This window comes from Martes martes (assembly GCF_963455335.1).
Source record: "Martes martes genome assembly, chromosome: 10".
Taxonomy (NCBI): Eukaryota; Metazoa; Chordata; class Mammalia; order Carnivora; family Mustelidae; genus Martes; species Martes martes.
Window position 1 is genome coordinate 96815776 of NC_137898.1, and position 18996 is coordinate 96834771.

At 37.1% G+C, this 18996-nt stretch overlaps 2 protein-coding genes across 3 annotated transcripts in view; both read left to right on the forward strand.

Annotated features, from left to right (window-relative positions):
- LOC308350347 (olfactory receptor 8D1) overlaps positions 1-12194 on the forward strand; it is a gene marked incomplete at both ends in the record, with an annotated part of 38781 nt that extends 26587 nt beyond the window's left edge. Inside the window, one exon of one of the 2 annotated variants that reach the window (XM_080815530.1) lies at positions 12153-12194. In XM_080815530.1, the coding sequence (XP_080671656.1) occupies positions 12153-12194 (42 nt within the window). Of the gene's footprint in view, positions 1-11267 lie in introns of those variants that run through there. The other variant, XM_080815528.1, reaches the window with a different exon arrangement.
- On the forward strand, positions 3270-4196 carry OR8D2 (olfactory receptor family 8 subfamily D member 2; the record flags this gene model as incomplete). Its single annotated transcript, XM_080815551.1, has 1 exon — positions 3270-4196. One exon carries the CDS (start codon positions 3270-3272, stop codon positions 4194-4196), a length of 927 nt encoding a protein of 308 aa, XP_080671677.1.
- Positions 12195-18996: the final 6802 nt, after the last annotated feature.

The window sequence follows — 18996 nt, forward strand, 5'->3', positions numbered from 1 at the left end:
AGTACCATTGTAGGCCACTCACCACAGGGGTGAAGAATTGGGAGGGAAACAAAATAGTGTCTTTCATTCTCTTTCATTTGGTTTAATAATCTCTCATTTCCAGCGATATCTCACATATGTAAATACCTTATTATGCTTGTCAAACTTCGAAGCGCTTCATTTACTGAATTACTCTGATAGGAAATTTAAATATTGCATTTCATGCTCCCTCACCTTTTTTAGCTGATGATATTAAAAATAAAAAAGGTTCTTCTGAGGATTTGGAGCAATCATTTTTATGCACAGGAACTATTTTGTGTTTATATCTATGGTTTTTTTAAAAGATTATTTATGTATTTGAGAGAGAAAGAGAGGGAGAGAGGGGAAAAGCAGGAGAGGGACAAGCAGACACCACACTGAGTGTGGAGCCCAATGCAGGACTTGATCTCATGACCCTGAGATCATGACCTGAGCAGAAACCAAGAGTCAGATGCTTAACCAACTGAGCCACCCAGGCACCACTTATATCTATGTTTTTAATGTCTGCATTTTCTGGAGTCCTAGATAACTATGCAGTGGGAAGAATGTTTATTTGTTTTGTTTTGTTTTTTACTTTTATTTTTTTAAATAGCTTTCTGGAGACCTCTTTTCTTGCTGTTAAACTGTTTTTCTTGCTATGCTCAGCTTTTTAGAATAGCTTTCTCATGTCTTCCTTCTACTTTTAAGTTTGCTGCCTTCATTCTGATCTCATCCATGTTTGCTAAAATTATTTCTTAAGAAAAATAATGATTTGGTACTGAGAGAGGACTAGTGTGGACTGATAAGTGAGTAAACTTTAATAAATGGATATTGTGACATTTATATTAAATTCTTCAAAGTGCTTTTACTTATATTCAGTTTTTTTGGCAATATTGGGAAAAGTTTAAGTCAGTAGATAAGTATCTCCAGATTATTGAAATATTATTGTATATCTGTTGCTTTCCTCTATCTATTGGGCTCCCTTAAAACCTGCCTAGTGGTCTTTGTTTACTCTGACACATCTGAGTAGTCTCCAAATAAGCCAAAATACCTCTACAGTCACAGAGAGAGAGATTTGTCCTGGTTCTGACTTCTGGACAACCCTCCCTTGTGGTAATAATTTCAATATTATTTGGGATTATAGAAGAAATCTTAGTCAGTTTATGTGTGAGCCTATTAAAAAACTATGGTATCCACTAAGTGGATTTCAACCCCAAATGCCCTCCGGACTCATTTTCATGGCTTCTGCGTGAATAATGAAAACACCAGACATCAGTCATATTCCCATGGATCGTTGGATAACTTTAGAGCATTTATCTGATGATGGTCAAATCTCATCACCATTGCTAATTGGGCTGCCTAGAGATGCATCCTTGCAACTCTGACTCTGTTTCTCTTAGGTTATTATCTTATTTCCTGAATTCAGAAACGTGGCTCTCTTCTCATGTGTTCTCAGAGATAATATTAGAATTAAGCCTTTGAATTAACACATGTTGAGCAACTTTAGTATGTTGTGGAAGGCAGAGAAAGAATAATAGACTACCACAAATTTCATAAATTTTTGTTTGTGATCACGGAGAATGATCACATGTTGCATATTTTTCATGCAAAATAAAAAACAAACTATCACTCTGGAGTTTTTCCTCCATTGATATTTTTATTTTTTTGGAAATTGGGATTTAAGGTCGTATCAAGGTCTAGATACTGCATGGATTCTTTCTTGAGTATCATGAATTAAAGGAACATTTTGTATGATTCAACATGTCTCAGTGAAAAATTATCACCTTGATTCCTCAGATAATAAAAACTTAACAAGTAAAGCAGGAAATCCTTTTCCCTGAATCCTCTGCTTGGGCTTTAAGGAAAACTAAGTCAGGGAAGGAGAAATTGTCCTGTTCTGAGCTGTAGCTTTTAGAGAAAGGTCAATGAGAGTTTAGCCTCTAGTAATGGACAACAGGGAAGAATTGGGAGAGAAGCTGCACTTTGTTGATTGTTCAGGACCTACATGTGAACGCCAATCTTACTTCTCTGCTGTTTCTTGAAAAAGAAAGGTTTAAATTACACTTTAAGCATAGTCTTTAGCCCCACATTTTTGTCAACCTCATCTACATTGAAAGGACTTCCTGGCCCACCGAAGTTTTCCATGCATTGGACAGAGTGGGAGAATCAGGGTATGAATTAATTAAAGTCATTTCTATAATTTTGCCTTTTGTATTCATCATCTCTTTATAAAAGCCTTTTACATTTCTGAGTTCTCAGTTTTAGAGAATATTCATTATGTCCACTCCTATAGGTGAGTCAAAAAATTGAAACAGACTACTTTTAGATCACCAGAGCCAGACTCAAAGCCATGACTGAAACCAAGACTGAAAGTTCTATTGATCTATGCCCAGAGAAAAAGGATGAACAATCTTTTTGAATGATATTAATGAAAAACTAATTAAGAAGGGCCATCTATACCCCAATGTTTATAGCAGCCATGGCCACGGTCGCCAAACTGTGGAAAGAACCAAGATGCCCTTCAATGGATGAATGGATAAGGAAGATGTGGTCCATATACACTATGGAGTATTATGCCTCCATCAGAAAGGACGAATACCCAACTTTTGTAGCAACATGGACGGGACTGGAAGAGATTATGCTGAGTGAAATAAGTCAAGCAGAGAGAGTCAAGTATCATATGGTTTCACTTATTTGTGGAGCATAACAAATAATATGGAGGACAAGGGGAGATGGAGAGAAGAAGGGAGTTGAGGGAAATTGGAAGGGGAGGTGAACCATGAGAGACTATGGACTCTGAAAAACAACCTGAGGGTTTTGAAGGGGTAGGGGGTGGGAAGTTGGGGGAACCAGGTGGTGGGTATTAGGGAGGGCATGGATTGCATGGAGCACTGGGTGTGGTGAAAAAACAATGAATACTGTTACGCTGAAAAGAAATAAAAAATTTTTTAAAAAACACATTAAAAAAAACCTAATTAGGTTTTTAAAGTATGTGCTTTCTTTGAAAGTGAGGTAGATAGGGGCTTAAGCCTAGGAACAAAATGAAAGGCTTCTGACTTAGAGAGGACATTTGAGAGTGTTAGGTGGAAACAAGGCTCTGGGTTACACTTGTGGTCTTTATCCTCAACCTTTTAAATCCCTGGAAAGGATCAAGTCATGAGACCTGTGAGGAATGGAACCAATCAAAACATAGCATGTCATTCTGATTTGGGAATCAGAAAAAAACTAATACACCTATTTTCTCTTATTTCTTTCTACAGATTATATCTTGTATGGCTACTTCCAATCATTCCTCTATGACTGAGTTTATCCTTGAAGGGTTAACAAAATGCCCAGAGCTTCAATTGCCTCTATTCCTACTGTTCCTCGGAGTGTATGTGGTCACAGTGGTGGGGAACCTGGGCATGATTTTCTTAATTGCTATCAGTTCTCAACTTCATTCTCCAATGTATTATTTTCTCAGTCATTTGTCATTCATTGATCTCTGCTACTCCTCTGTCATTACCCCAAAAATGCTGGTGAACTTTGTATCAGAGAAGAATATTATCTCCTTTGTGGCATGCATGACTCAGCTTTATTTCTTCCTTATTTTTGTAATTGCAGAAGGCTACCTTCTGACTGCCATGGCATATGACCATTATGTAGCCATCTGTAGCCCACTGCTTTACAATATTATCATGTCCCATAAGATCTGCTCCATAATGATGGCTGTGGTATATTCACTGGGGTTGTTCGGGGCTACAGTCCATACTACCTGCATGTCAGTGTTGTCCTTCTGTGGGTCTCATGTAGTCAGTCATTATTTTTGTGATATTCTCCCCTTGTTGACTCTCTCTTGCTCCAGAACCCACATCAATGAGATACTGTTGTTTATTATTGGAGGGGTTAATACCTTAGCACCTACACTGGCTATACTCATCTCTTATGCTTTCATTCTTTTGAGTATTCTCCGCATTCGCTCTGCTGAGGGACGGTCCAAAGCCTTTGGTACTTGTAGCTCCCATCTCATAGCTGTGGGTATCTTTTTTGGGTCTATCACATTCATGTATTTCAAACCCCCTTCTAGCGATACTATGGAACAGGAGAAGGTGTCCTCAGTGTTCTACACCACAGTGATCCCCATGCTGAATCCCATGATCTACAGCCTGAGGAACAAGGATGTGAAGAATGCACTGAGAAAGTTGGTTGAGGGAAGGTAGTCATGCTGACAAAGGACATTTTCAGAGGGAGCAAGAGAAAAATGAACCAGATGAAATGTTGTCACAGGCTCCATGTAATTTTTTTCTCTCTTCCAGAGATAAAATTCACCATTATTTATAAAACATGCATTCTATACTCAAGAATGATTGAGACATTTTTTAGAGATTACCAAACAATAGAATTTTCTGATAGTCAATCTTTGGAAATTTTATGTTTATTAGAGGAACAAATGTTGGCAGAAGAGGGAGAACCAATCAACATAAATAGAATATCTGAGTATATTAATTATTAATATTATAATAATTAAATATCAATTTTGAAAGTGCTTAATAACTGGAGAGTGAGTTAGGGGTTGTGTTTGAAGAAGGATGGTGTTAATTGATTAAAAATTCCTAAAGGGCAGGAGAAGAAGTGTATTTGTTTATTTATTTATTTATTACAGATGAACATAGGGAAAGGGAAAGAAAAATAAAATATGATGAAAACAGAGAGAGACATACCATAAGAAACTTTTAACTAGAGAGAATAAACTGAGGGTTATTGGAGGGGCAGGGAGTGGGGGGATAGGGTAACTGGGAGATAGGCATTAAGGAGGGCAGTTCATGTAATGACTACTGGTGTTATATGCAACTGATGAGTCACTAAATTCTACCTCTGAAACTAATAGTACACTGCACATTAATTAAATTGAATTTAAATAAAATTATTATAAAAAGAGTGTACCTAATACAAAGAAGATAACATTAACTTTTTTACTTATATTGACTCTATTGTCATCAAAAATCCTTAATTCTCTGCAATTTACCAGTTTCTCCCCTACTCTATTCATTTTTGTAGACATATTGAATCTTGTGTTACCCATGTATATTTTAATCTCACTGAATATATCCATCACTCCAGTTTCCAGATGTCTTTGTGAATCATGATTTTGTTATTCATTAAATTAACTGTTCTCACAACTTCACAGTATCTGCAAGTCTGATTCAAACTTCTTTGATATTCTCAGGGCACCTGGGTGGGTCAGTCCGTTAAGTGTCTGACTTCAACTCAGGTGATGATCTCAGGACCCTAGGATGAGCCACACATTGAGCCCTAAGTTATAGCACTAAGAAATCTGAAAAATAATTTATTTAAGTCCTGTTACTTTATTGATGAGAAATTGAGTCTCAAAGAGTCTCAATGCCTTCCTCAGAGTAACACAGTTATTTTGATCAAAAGAACATTACACACACCATGTTCATAGCAACATTATTTACAAGAGCCAAGAGGTGGGAACAACCCAAGTTCCATTGATGAATAAATGGATAAACAAAATATGGTATGTATACACAATGGAAAATTACTCAGCCTTAAAAAAAAAATTCTGACACTTGCTGCAATGTGGGTGAATCTTGAAGACATTATGCTAAGTGAAATAAGCCAAACACGAGAAGAGAAATGTTGTATGATTTCACTCATATGCAAGTACTTACAGTAATCAAACCCATAGAGTCAGAAAGCAGAAAGGTGGTCACTAGGGGCTGGGGAGAGGGAGGATGTGGAATTATTGTTTAATAAGCACAGAGTTTCAGAGGAGAGAGATGAAAAAGTTCTAGAGATGGATGGGGATGATGATCACATAACAATATGAATGTACTTAATGCCATAGAACTGTACACTTAAAATGGTAAATTTTGTGTCTCATATATGTGTGTGTGTGTGTTTGTATACACATATACATATATATACATATATGTGTATATGTGTGTGTGTGTGTGTGTGTGTATATATATATATATATATATATATATATATATATATATATATCAGTAAAAAATAAAGGATTGTCTTTAAATTGAATCAATTTAGCCTTAGGAAAAAAATTCCTTTTCATTATTCCCCCCCTCCTTTTTATTTGACTGATGAAATAGTAGTGAAGAGCCAGCAACTGATAGCAGACTTTTGAGAATCATTGACCCAATTTCTCTGTGTTTCAGAATCCCCATTGGGAATGTGAAAATATAAAATAAGAATCTTGGGGAATTTGCTACTCTTGGGGAACATAGCAATGGGGGGGGGCAAGAGGATGATATCATTTTGCTAAGGATTATTATATACTGAACACACCAGTAATCTCTAGGCTCAGTAGGTCTTGGGGGACCTGTGTGTGCAGGGGAGTTAAGTATTCCTAATGATATCTCTTTGCTTGATAAACCTCAAATAAGATTTGCATGTCACTTTACTCTCTGGCTTTTAAGATTGGAGATGCTAAATACGATCTGCTTCAAGATCTGGAGTGTTAGTTCTATCAGCTGAATTTTGACTTTCATTTTAAGCCAACCAAATAATTCAAATATTGACATACAAATGTGCATTTTAGGCAACAGAAGAGGCTTTGCTATTACTTTGCTATAGGAAGAATCTGTGCTATAAGCAAAGTAAACAATTCCTAAGAACGTCAATTTCTGTTCAGTACCGGGTAAGTGTTCATTTATTGCAGTTCTACTCCAACTAATAGAAGGGTGGTTGGTGATTAGCAGTAACACTAACCATGTGCAGTGTTTTGGCTTTACCAGGAGCACTTGCCACACTATTCTTTCTACTTGGTTATGTCCTCCCTTCTCCTTTTCCATCAATGTTGTCTTGTCATTGAATTGGGTCACAACCTCCTGCAGAAATTCTATCGAGTCTAAGTTCACCTAACTCTGCACAATATGACTCTGAAGTTTTTGCTTCCCTGAAGTGCTTCCTGTTTATGTACTTATTCATTTTCCTTAACTTCTCATGCACCAACCTATATAATAAGTCTCTTAGAGTTATGGATACTAGGGCAGATACCATTGCAGGTAGAGTATTAATTTTGGACAGAATATTAAACATAAATCCCTACCTCCCCTCTATCTTGAAGGAGTATTCTCAGACCAGTAGGAGTTAGAGTAAGAGGCTGTTCAGCCTGCTCGGTTAATGCTCTGTTTCCCCCTGGCTTCAGAAACACTTATCAAAGGGCTTTACACCTTTTGAGATAAAGAGCCTTCTATGCCCCAGCTCCCCCAAAGAATGGCTCAACACTTCCAACCTCTCTCAAAATTTCCAAATCTAGAGACACAAATGTTTTAAAACCTAACCACCCCAAATGCTTAAAATATTTTCAGCATTCGTACCAAGGTGAAGGATCTAGGATGAAGAAGAAACACACAGTGTTTTTCTTCATACCAAGACAGTGTATTTTTGTCTCTTCATATTGTATTCCTTTCTATAATGAATATATTTCTTTTTTAAAATAACATTTTAATTGGTGTTCTTATTTTTTAAAATATTTATTTAATTATTTATTTGAGAGAGAATGTGTGCATGAAGGGGAGGAGTAGTGGGAGAGGGAGAGAGAGCATCTGAATCAGACTCCACACCGAGCATGGAGCCCAACATGGGGCTCAGTCTCACAACGCTGAGATTATGACCTAAGCCAAAACCAAAAGTTGGTTGCCCAATCAACTGCACCACATAGGTACTCCTAGTGTTTTTAGATAATGAAACTTTCAATTCATTATTTTAGTTATCACAAGATTTCTTTGAAAGGTTATTATCATTCCCACTTCTCAGATTGTAACTCTTAAATTTATGTTAAATGACTTGCAAAGTCACTTATGTTGCAAAGCTGTTGCAGTGAGGTCAGCCCTTGAAATAAGCCTCCTTTGGTATGAAAGCTTTTTCATTGGCTCACTGAGCAGGCTCTAAGTTCTCTCCCCTTAAGCTCTTTTAACATTTTTGTTATCAAATAAATATAGTAAGTACTGAGTTCACAAAGTTGAACAGATTTCTTTCTAGCTGCACTATTCCCAGCCTTTCGTGAACAAATGTTTACAGCAGACTTCCAAGAGAGTCATATGGACGTACCTGGAAATGGAAGCACAGCTATTGGGTTTTTTGTTGTTGCTGTTCTTGTTCTTTTCCTTCAGGGATCATTGTGAGCATTGTCTGAGAAATGCTGCCCTAGGCTATGAACACACAGTAACTCACTGTGCCCCTTTAAGGGTGCTATGGAAAATGTTCTTTAAGTAATTTTGAGTACTTTCCTTTTTTTCTTTTTTCTTTTTTTTTTTTTTTTTTTTTAGATTTTATTTATTTATTTGACAGGGAGAGAGATCACAAGTAGGCAAAGAGGCAGGCAGAGAGAGAGGGGGAAGCAGGCTCCCTGCAGAGAGCAGAGAGCTTGATGCAGGGCTCAATCCCAGGACCCTGAGACTGTGACCTGAGCTGAAGGCAGAGTCTTAACTACTGAGCCACCCAGGAACCCCTTGAGTACTTTCAATATTCCATAAGGTAACAGGTTCCTCAAGTGCCAAAAATTTTTTTTTCCTTTCCATATTTCTTCCAAGCCACAGTTAGTGTTAGGTAAAATTCTGAGATCAAGAAGCTTGCACTGGGTCTCTCTTGGGCCTGTTTTAAACCACTTCAGGGTGTGTGGAATCCCCATGTTGTTCACAACACATGAACTCTATGCCCCTCTTCTTGCCCATCATCAAGATTTATCCTTTCCTTGAAACATTCTGAAATCTGAACCATCTCATAAAGTCCAAATCTTCTTCCAGGCTGTCTCTTAGGGCTTTGTAATGAGTTAGAAGAAAAGAGATGTTAATAATAGATTTAATCCATCCTTTAAGGAAAAGCAGATGAACTTGGTGGAAAAGAACATGGACCCTGGCACAAGATATCCTAGGTTTAAATCCTGACTTGACTTCTAAAATCTCTGTGCCACAGTTTCTTCATCTGTAAAATAGGGATAAAAATAGAATTGAATATGTCAAGGGCTTTTGAGGACTTAAGTAAGATAATAGATGTAAGGCACTTAGAAACAATATGCAATCAACAAAGAAGAGAAGAAGAATCATTATCATCCCTGGTCTCCTTTTCTATAGGTAGACTATCTTATCTAGGTATTATAAATGCCTTAACAAAATTCAAACATGTATCCTCAGTAGGTGTCAGCAGAAGGTCTACTTCATTCCCCTTGAAGAAGTGACAGCAGAGCATTTCAGGAGAGTCATTTTCTGTCTTGCCTTCTAAGTGAGCGCAGTCTGTTTTGCTGCTCAGTAATGACTAGTGAATACCAGCCTGGGCCCATTTCGAGAGTTCCTCTTTGAAATTTCCCACCAATAATCCTTTGATCCCAACACTGGTCCCTTTCCCTGCTTTTGTTATTTAAACATTCACATTCTTTGACTCTCAGATGACTATGGCTTATTCTCATCTAACCCAAAACTCTACTCTTTTTTTGACCCCCCAAAAAAGAATTTGTGGCCCTCATGTTGGGGAGGGAAGTCAATAGAGTAATATTTTGAACAGATTATTTTGGGAAGAACAATTGCATTTAGTGAAGTGCCTACTATGTTCCAGGGACAATATTAGCATAGTAATATTTCTTACTTAAGTTCATGGATTTTTCATGCTCCTCAAAAAATGATTTAGCACTGTGATATTATTGATGGTTTCACCAAAGGACTAAAAGACATATTCTGATATTGTGCATGTAATGGTCAGGCTCTGACCATCCTATACTTCATGTAAATCTCTTCCACATCTGCAGATTCTCAAGCTACCCTTAGAACTTCATTTTCTCTTAAGGTTCTCTAAATTTCATTTTTACTCAAGACTGAGAATCTAGAATCTCTAAATTAAAAACACCAAATATATGTGGCTATTTAGAGATTTTAAAATGTATACAGCAATGATACCACAAATAAAATCAATTCATAAGAATAAATTTTTTAAAGTACTAGAATTCAGAGGACAGACAGATTAATTTAAGAAGAAAGTAATAACACAATAAGCAATTTACAGAACAAGTTCAAAGGGCCAGTACCCTATGAAAATGCGCTTACATCCATTAGAAGACAAAAAAGGACAAATGCAATAATGACTCATCATGTAACTTTCAACACATTGGCAAAAACAGGTAATACATATTGCTAGCGGGGATGCAGGCAAAAGGGTACTCATGTATTGCTACTGAAAATGTGTATTATTATAGTTTCCTGGAAATCAATGTTATACCATTTATATAAAGTAAAGATTTATAAGCTCTTTGATCCATAAAGATCTCTCCTGGGATATTATGTCATGGAAATAAAACACTAGCGTGTATATGGGTATGTACATTTTTAAATGACAATGTATTTGATAGTAGCAGGGTTTTTGTTTAATTTTTTTATTAACATATAATGTATTATTAGCCCCAGGGGTACAGGTCTGTGAATCGCCAGGTTTACACACTTCTCAGCACTCACCATAGCACATACCCTCCCCAGTGTCCATAACCCCACCACCCTCTCCCTATCCACCTTCCCCCAGCAACCCTCAGTTTGTTTTGTGAGATTAAGAGTCTCTTATGGTTTGTCTCCCTCCCGATCCCATCTTCTTTCATTATGGTTTGTCTCCCTCCTGATCCCATCTTCTTTCATTTATTCTTTTCATTTATTTATTCATATTTCATTTATTCTCCAAACCCCCCACATTGCATCTCCACTTCCTAATATCAGGGAGAACATATGATAGTTGTCTTTCTCCAATTGACTTATTTCAGTAGCAGTTTTTTTTTTTAATCCAGAAAAAAGTTAACAGTTGTCAAAAAGATGATGTAATATTTAGTGATATATCTGCATCACTGAATATTGTATCACTGTTCATGTTCATCAGTTGTCTTGGAGGAATATTCTAAAAGTTTTTTTAAGTAAGAAGGGAAGATGCAAAAATAAATTGTGTGTAATATTATCCTATATTCTGGGTAAATAACAAAACATGTGTGTGCGTGTGCATGTGTAATATCATATAACCACATAAAAAGTTAACTGGGGAGAAGTTAATTAAAGCCTCTATGAATGGAAAGGGGAAAAAAAGGAAAAGAGAAAGTGTATACTAATATAAAAATAGTACATGGTGCTTTAGGGAGACAGTACCAGGGATAATGAGAGCTATGATTCAGTCTCTGTCCCTGTTGACTTTCCTCTTGCAAGTCTGGTTTTGTTTAGACAGAGAATAAAGATCCATTTTAATATATACTTCTTTTCCATTTCCACAGAGATCTCTCAAGAAAAATGGTTGCAGGAAATCATTCCACAGCAACCAGTTTTGTGTTAGTGGGTTTAACACAGAAGTCAGAGCTCCAGCTGCCTCTCTTCATCCTGTTCCTGGGAATCTATATAGTGACAGTGGTGGGAAACCTAGGCTTGATTCTCCTGATAGCGGTAATTCCTTTGCTTCACACCCCCATGTACTACTTCCTCAGCAGCTTATCCTTCATCGATCTCTGCTACTCCTCTGTCATTACCCCCAAAATGCTGGTGAACTTCTTAGGGAAGAAGAATATGATCCTTTATTCTGAATGCATGGCACAGCTCTTTTTCTTTGTGGTTTTTGTAGTGGCTGAGGGTTACCTCCTGACCGTGATGGCATACGATCGCTACGTCGCTATCTGTAGCCCTCTGCTTTACAGTGTGACCATGTCCTCTCATGTCTGCTCACTACTCGTGCTGGTTGCCTTCATCCTGGGCTTCCTCTCTGCCTCGGCCCATACAAGTGCCATGATGAAACTGTCTTTCTGCAGATCCCACATCATCAGCCATTACTTCTGTGATGTGCTTCCTCTCCTCCATCTCTCCTGCTCCAACACACACCTCAATGAGCTTCTGCTTTTTATCATTGCGGGATTTAATACCTTGGTGCCCACCCTAGCGGTCTTCATTTCCTATGCCTTCATCTTCTACAGCATTCTTCACATCCGATCCTCAGAGGGCCGGTCCAAAGCATTTGGTACTTGCAGCTCTCATCTCATGGCTGTGGGGATCTTCTTTGGGTCTATCACCTTCATGTATTTCAAGCCCCCATCTAGTAACTCCCTGGAACAGGAGAAGGTGTCCTCAGTGTTTTACACCACAGTGATCCCCATGCTGAATCCTTTAATATACAGTCTGAGAAACAAGGATGTAAAGAAAGCATTGAGGAAGGTTTTGGTAAGGAAATGAGCCTTGCTTTTGGAGGTGGGAGAAATGAAGGCTCCAGCAAACCTCCACTTTTCCTTGTTATTCTGTTGTAATATGCATACTATCTGGACTTTTAAAATACTTGCCTATCTAGGGGCCCATGGTTGTTGGGTGTCTGCCTTTGGCTCAGGTCATGATTCCAGAGTCCTGGGATCGAGCCCCACATCAGGCTCTCTGCACGGGGAGCCTTCTTCTTCCTCTCCCCCTCCCCCTGTTTGTGTTTCTTCTCTCGCTGTGTCTCTCTCTGTCAAATAAATAAAATCTTTTAAAAAATTAAAAAATAAAAAACAAATAAAATAAAATATTTTCCCATCTATAATTGATTCCATTTCCTTAATGAAATAAAAAGGTGTTTAGTTAAGCAGGTTTTAGTGTTCTTATTTTGGGGCAGGAAAACTAAGGTTTAGATAGTTTTTTGTTTTTTTTTTAAACTTACTGTGGTAGAAGAGGAATGAGAATATTTTCTCCAGTGTTATTCTTTTTTGCCTTATATTCTGTGTTTGCTTTATTGAATACCTGCTGTGTCAGAGGTGCTGAGTTTTCTGCTGATAAGAATGCTAAGAGATATGTAACTCTGTCCCTCAGCTCCATTAATTCTTGAGAGAATAAGACAAATACACAAGAGGGGGGAAAAAAAAGAAGGAAGGTTGTAAAAACAATTACGGAACAAGAATGGCAATTTTAGTAGGTCTTCCTCAAAATGTTTTACTTTTTTTTTAATTCAGCATATTCAGAATCTCTTCATTTCTGTTTTATTTCATTGTTGACTGTCCCTTTCTCTCCCATCTCTGTCTCTGTCTCTATCTCTGTCTCTCTCTCTGTCTTGTGACATGATGGTTCCCTACTAAGGGACCTCTGAGCAGGCATTTTCAGGACTGTGTGGGGTTTCCACTACCTGTTGCAATAAAGTTTGTGAAATGCCTCACAGGGAGGGTATAACGCCCACATTTGTTTCAGTTGGAGATTGTTCTCAGTGGATTCCTGAACCAAACTCTGGTTGATGTTTCCAAGCTTGTGGTCTTACTGCATAAGTAAGTACTACACACTCTAGACAATGTCTTTTCTGGGTTTTTCACACATCCTGGGTCTCATGTAACATTTCTTCTATGTTTGTTTGTTGTTTTGGAGGGAGGTTATAATGAAATAAGCTTCAGATGTTTTGCAGCCCTCAGCTGTTCTCCTCTACCTCCAAGGAATGTTCCATGGAATTTCTAAAATTTGAACTTCCATCTCATGTTTCTCTTTGCTCATTGTTACATGTTAAACCAGCAATTGAAATGAGCTGCCTTTATCCCTTTACTTTTTTTCTTTTTTTGCCTTTGTCAGTATGGTTTTTATAACATTATTCTCTAGATTTTATCTTGGGAAATTATTCTACTGGAGAAATAGGAAATCAGTAGGTCTGGATCTGCCAAAATCCCACTATTCTAACAAAGCTTATTTATCTTTAGTTTCCTCCTTTTGATAATCCCACCAAGAATACATCTTCCTACTGGTTTGTTTAATAAGGTCCTGGACTTTATCATGGTCTTAGCCACCTGTCCCTTAATATGTCTTCTCTTCCCTGTGCCTTTCTCCATATATTTCCTTCATATGTTTCCTCAGGATCCAAGTAATGTCTGTATTTACTCAGTCCCATTCCTTAAGATCTTTTTGTCTTGAAAGCAAACATGTGCCATTTACTGCTTTTTAGTGGTTTTAATATTGCAGTGAATAATTTCCTGGATTCAGGCTCCTGGCCTTCAAATTATCTACCACATAGATTCAGAATTCCTTTCCTCTCCCTCCCCTTCCTCTCTCTCTCTCTCTCTCCCTCTTTCTTATTCTAGTTTAATTAACTTGTTTTACTTTGTTTTCTTTCTTTCTTTCTTTTTTAATAGTGTTCCTGTCATGTAGGAGCAACCTTTACAAATCACTTGATTTCCTCAGCAGACTTGATTCCTAGATACAGAATGTTTCATCCAGATCTTTAAGCTACCTTCCTAGTCTTTGGGTTTGGGATAATTTCACTGAGCTGGGTTTTTTTTTTTTTCCCCTCAATATAAGAAGATGCAATATTCTTTGTATGGTAAGCCCCCACCCCATTTGTATTGGTTCATTAATGGAATCTACCACCCATTTAAAGAGAAGCTCCTGATTAGAAGACAGGAAGCTAAAGCCCTGGTCAGAGCTTATGTATTTAAGAAACTTAGGGACAAGTTGAGTCCACTCAGTGAAAGTTGACCCTTGACCTGTGTATAAACCACAAGAATTGAAGGTTAGCCTCTCCAGAGAGCCATGTCTGGGTCACAAAAGCAAGTTAAGGCAGCATAAAAGAGTGATACAATTTAAAGCAGCCTAACCACCCTGTCAGACTAGTCTTGGAACTGAATATGTCTTGAAGACATGGCTGAAAAATAGAGTGGAAACAACAAATAATTGTCTAACGAGAGTTTAAATGAAAAGGTTCTCTTTTCCCTGTAATGAAATCATTGCCAGCTTAGAAGAAGCTTCCTCTGGATGTCCAAGTTTAAGCTGCAGCAGTATTTGCTTGTGCAATTGCTGAGATTGGCTCAGTTGACCAACCTGTATTTGTGGAGGACCATAGGACATAAGGCTTTGTGGAGGCTTGCTTAGCTCACAGTTGTTGTCTTTTTTTTCTTTTTAATTTAAATTCAATTAAGTAACATATAGTGTATTGTTTTAGTTTTATTTTATTTTTTCAGTGTTCCAAGATTCATTGTTTATGCATCACACCCAGTGCTCCATGCAATACGTGCCCTCCTTAATACCCACCACCAGGCTCACCCAACCCCCCCACCCCCCTCCCTTCCAAAACCCTGTTTGTTTCTCAGAGTCCACAGTTTCTCATGGTTCGTCTCCCCCTCCAATTTCCTCCTATTCACTTTTTCTTTCCTTCTCCTAATGTCCTCCGTGTTATTCCTTATGCTCCACAAGTAAGTGAAGCCATATGATAATTGACTCTCTCTGCCTGACTTATTTCACTCAGCATAATCTCCTCCAGTCCCATCCATGTTGATACAAAAGTTGGGTATTCATCCTTTCTGATGGAGGCATTATATTTCTTTGCATATATGGACCATATCTTCTTTATCCATTTGTCTTTTGAAGGGCATCTTGTCTCTTTCCACAGTTTGGCAACTGTGGCCATTACTGCTATGAACATTGGGGTACAGATGGCCCTTCTTTTCACTACATATAGTGTATTATTAGTTTCAGAGGCAGAGTTCAGTGATTCATCAGTCTTCTACAATACCCAGTGATCATTACATAGCTCACAGTTTTCAAAGGAATTTTCCTCTGCTGAGGCATTTGCCTTTGCTTAAGGCTCAGTATTAGCAGTGTGGCCCCTGGAGAAGTGAATGGACACCTGTATAAAATTATTCATTCACCTTTGAACAAATCTGCCATATATTACACCTATGAAGGTTTGAACTCCACTTTATAGAAGCTTTAGACTCATAGACATTTGCTGAGATTTATTATTAGTTAAAAGTCATGCATAAACTATAAACTATATAAATACTGTAAAGTAAGTGTGACTTCATGTCACTGAGTCAAAATCCCCCCTCTCAGTCAAAACCCTAAAACTCCTGGGTGCACTTTTGCTCCTAAATCTACTTCTTCTGGTAATGTCTTCATAACTGTGATCCAATATACAAGGTACAGTAGTTTGAGAAAGTAAAATACAGAGTACTTGTTCCTCACTAATAGAAAAGGTGAATAAACAATCTGTCAAGTGAAGACCGAAATATCTTTACTACATCTTTATTATTGGGAAAGGTATATTTTGGGGCCAAACCTTTTAAGACTAAGCTTTAGAATTAGGCAAACTTACTACCCTAATCACAGAAAGTGCAGGATTTCTGCAGGTCTCTACCTAGAGGTCAGATTGCATGGGAGAGAGTAACCAAGAATAGATTCTTTCTGAATGTATATGAACTTTCAAAAAGAAAGGAATAATTTGTCCTTTGAAACTAATCCCTTAGAGAAGTCATCCCACTCTCTAGGAGTGACTTAGGGTATGAAGTGGGTCTGGAGTGTTAGAGTAATAGATATCCCTCCACCTGGATGAGAACATCAAGAATGAGGAAGGGGTGTCTAATTCTCCTTTCACGGACTCCTAGAATTTAAAAAAACACATTCCAATCCATTCAGGGGAAAAAAGGTAAGTCTATGTTGAATAAAAATAGAATCAAGAAAGAAGATTCAAAATTAAGTTATGACAGAAATGCTAAGTAAGTCTTATGAAAAATAACAGAAGACATTATTTATGCTTAAAAACATTTATTCATAGACTTATTCAGTTGTTTCTTACTCCAGAAGGAAAACTCAGAACCAGAAAAGAACAAAAGGATTTTAGCTGACCAAAATAAAGATATATAAAATCTCCTTATAAATTCATATTAAAAAGATTAATACTCCATAAAAAAGGAGTCAAAAATTATCCAGTGAACAAATACAAAAACTATGTGAATGAAAATTAGCACATTGAACTTGTCTAACTCTATGAGTAATAAAAATTCAAATAAAACAATCATAATCTGCATGCTTAAATATCTATATTAATTTATATAAGACAGTTTGATAGTATGTGTTAAATATATTGAATTGTAAATTCTTTGTGGGCTTTTACCAAGTTATGGAATTTTTAGGCATGTATGTTTAAAAAACTAAAAGTCATATTGGCAAAGATAGAGCTGCTGTGCTATTGATAATTGCAAAAATAAATAGAATTAAATGACCCTCAGAGATATAAGCTGAAATAAATTATTATATAAATATTCAATAGAAAACAAAAGCAGTCATAAAACAATAGTTAGTGACACAGATCATACCCAATGTATATTGAAATTTAAAAAGACATGCATGGCAAATGGCTGCATATATGTAACTCACTAGAATAAAAAATCCCTAATGCATTAACATTCTTTCTTATCTCTTTCCAGCTACAATAATCATATAATATGCAAATGAATAAGGATAATACTAGAGGGATGATTTAAAAGTCATTTTTGTGTGTGTCTGTGTTGAGTCCAGGGTATTGAAGAAGTCTTATCTTCTACTCCAAGCATTTTTGAACATTCTTCCACTGCATCTTATGAATTTTTATATATGTTGCTACACAAAATGCACTAAGAATACAACTCCTTGAATTTTTAATTATGTTTCTACCTATTTAGTGACTATCCAGATAAAGATAGGAATAGAAAATTAGCATCACACCTAAAGGCTTTCTCATATTTTTTCCCAGTCAGTATCCACTTCCTTCCAAGACCAAGCACTAGTACGATTGGATAGTTTTGCCTTATTTTGAATTTCATATAAACAGAATCATACAGAATCATACAGAATCATACCGTATATGCTCTTGTGTCTAGCTTATATTATTCAAGAATTTTTCTAAAGACTTACCCATATTGCAGCATGTTTGTGTAGTCTCCATTGTATGACTAAAACACATTTTATTTATCCATTCTCCTGTGTGATGGACATTTGGTAATGTTTTCAGTTTGGTGCTATTATGATTAAGCTTCTATGAATATACTTTTGCTTGTCTTTTGGTTGATATATACCTCATTTCTCTTGTGTGTATATCTACAGCTGGGTATATGTTACTGGCTTATATAGTAGGTTATTTAACTTTAGAAAATATTTACCTTTAGAAAACAATGCCAAGGGGTGCCTGGGTGGCTAAGTCGTTAAATGTCTGCCTTCGGCTCAGGTCATGATCCCAGGGTCCTGGGACCGAGCCCCCCAGGGTTTTGGAATGAAGCCCCATGTCGGGCTCCTTGCTCAGCAGGAGCACTGCTTCTCTGTCTCCCACTCGCCCTGCTTTTGTTCCCTCTCTTTCTGTGTCTCTCTCTGTCAAATAAATAAATAAAGTATTGAAAGAAAGGAAGAAATGAAGAGAGGAAAAGAAAGAAAGAAAGGAAAAGAAAAAACAATGCCAAACTGTTTCCCAAAGGGGTTGTAATGCCATATTGCCATTAGCAATGTATGCAATTTCCAGCTACTCCAGATCCTTATCAACACATAGTATTGTGAGTCTTCTCAATTTTAGCCTTTTTGATGAATATGTCACAGTATCTCATTATATGCAGTCCCCTAATATCTAATCATGTTGAAAATGTCACCATATATATTTGGCTATTCTTTTTTCTTTTCAAAGTATTTTGTCCAGAACTTTGGGGTAGATGAGATAATGATACCTGCTTACATTTGAATCTCTCCATATGCCCTCCTCAAAGCTATTTAGACCAAATAGTGAACAGGTAAAGTGCATAAACACTACACCTTTAACACAGCTAGGGGGTAGAGAACACTACCAACTTCAAATCATCTGTAAGTAGAAAAAAATGACACCAGATTCCAACAAAGGTATTAGTGCCTGAGAATTAAAAAGTCCATCTTAAATACAAAAAATGCTGAAAAAGTAGACCTGCTAGACCAGAACATTGACTATAGGAAAGAAATCTAAAAGGTGCGTATAATGTAAGGACCTATTTAGCCAGAGTGACTCCATCTCAGTTAAGTAGCCATTTTATTGTTTGTGCGGTAAACTTAAACTGATCCTGACTCCCCCCAGAGAAACTTACTTAGAAGTAAGTCTGGGAAACCAGTAAAATATGGTCGGCCAGTTCCTAATAACAGAGCCCAGAATATAAGGATGAGTCAGGCCAGGTGGAGACATTCAATCAGTAAAAAGCACACATACTATCTCCCTAATGACCAAATAATGTAAACCCCGCCTTTTGGGCGCCAAACTTGAGTGCCAATTCTG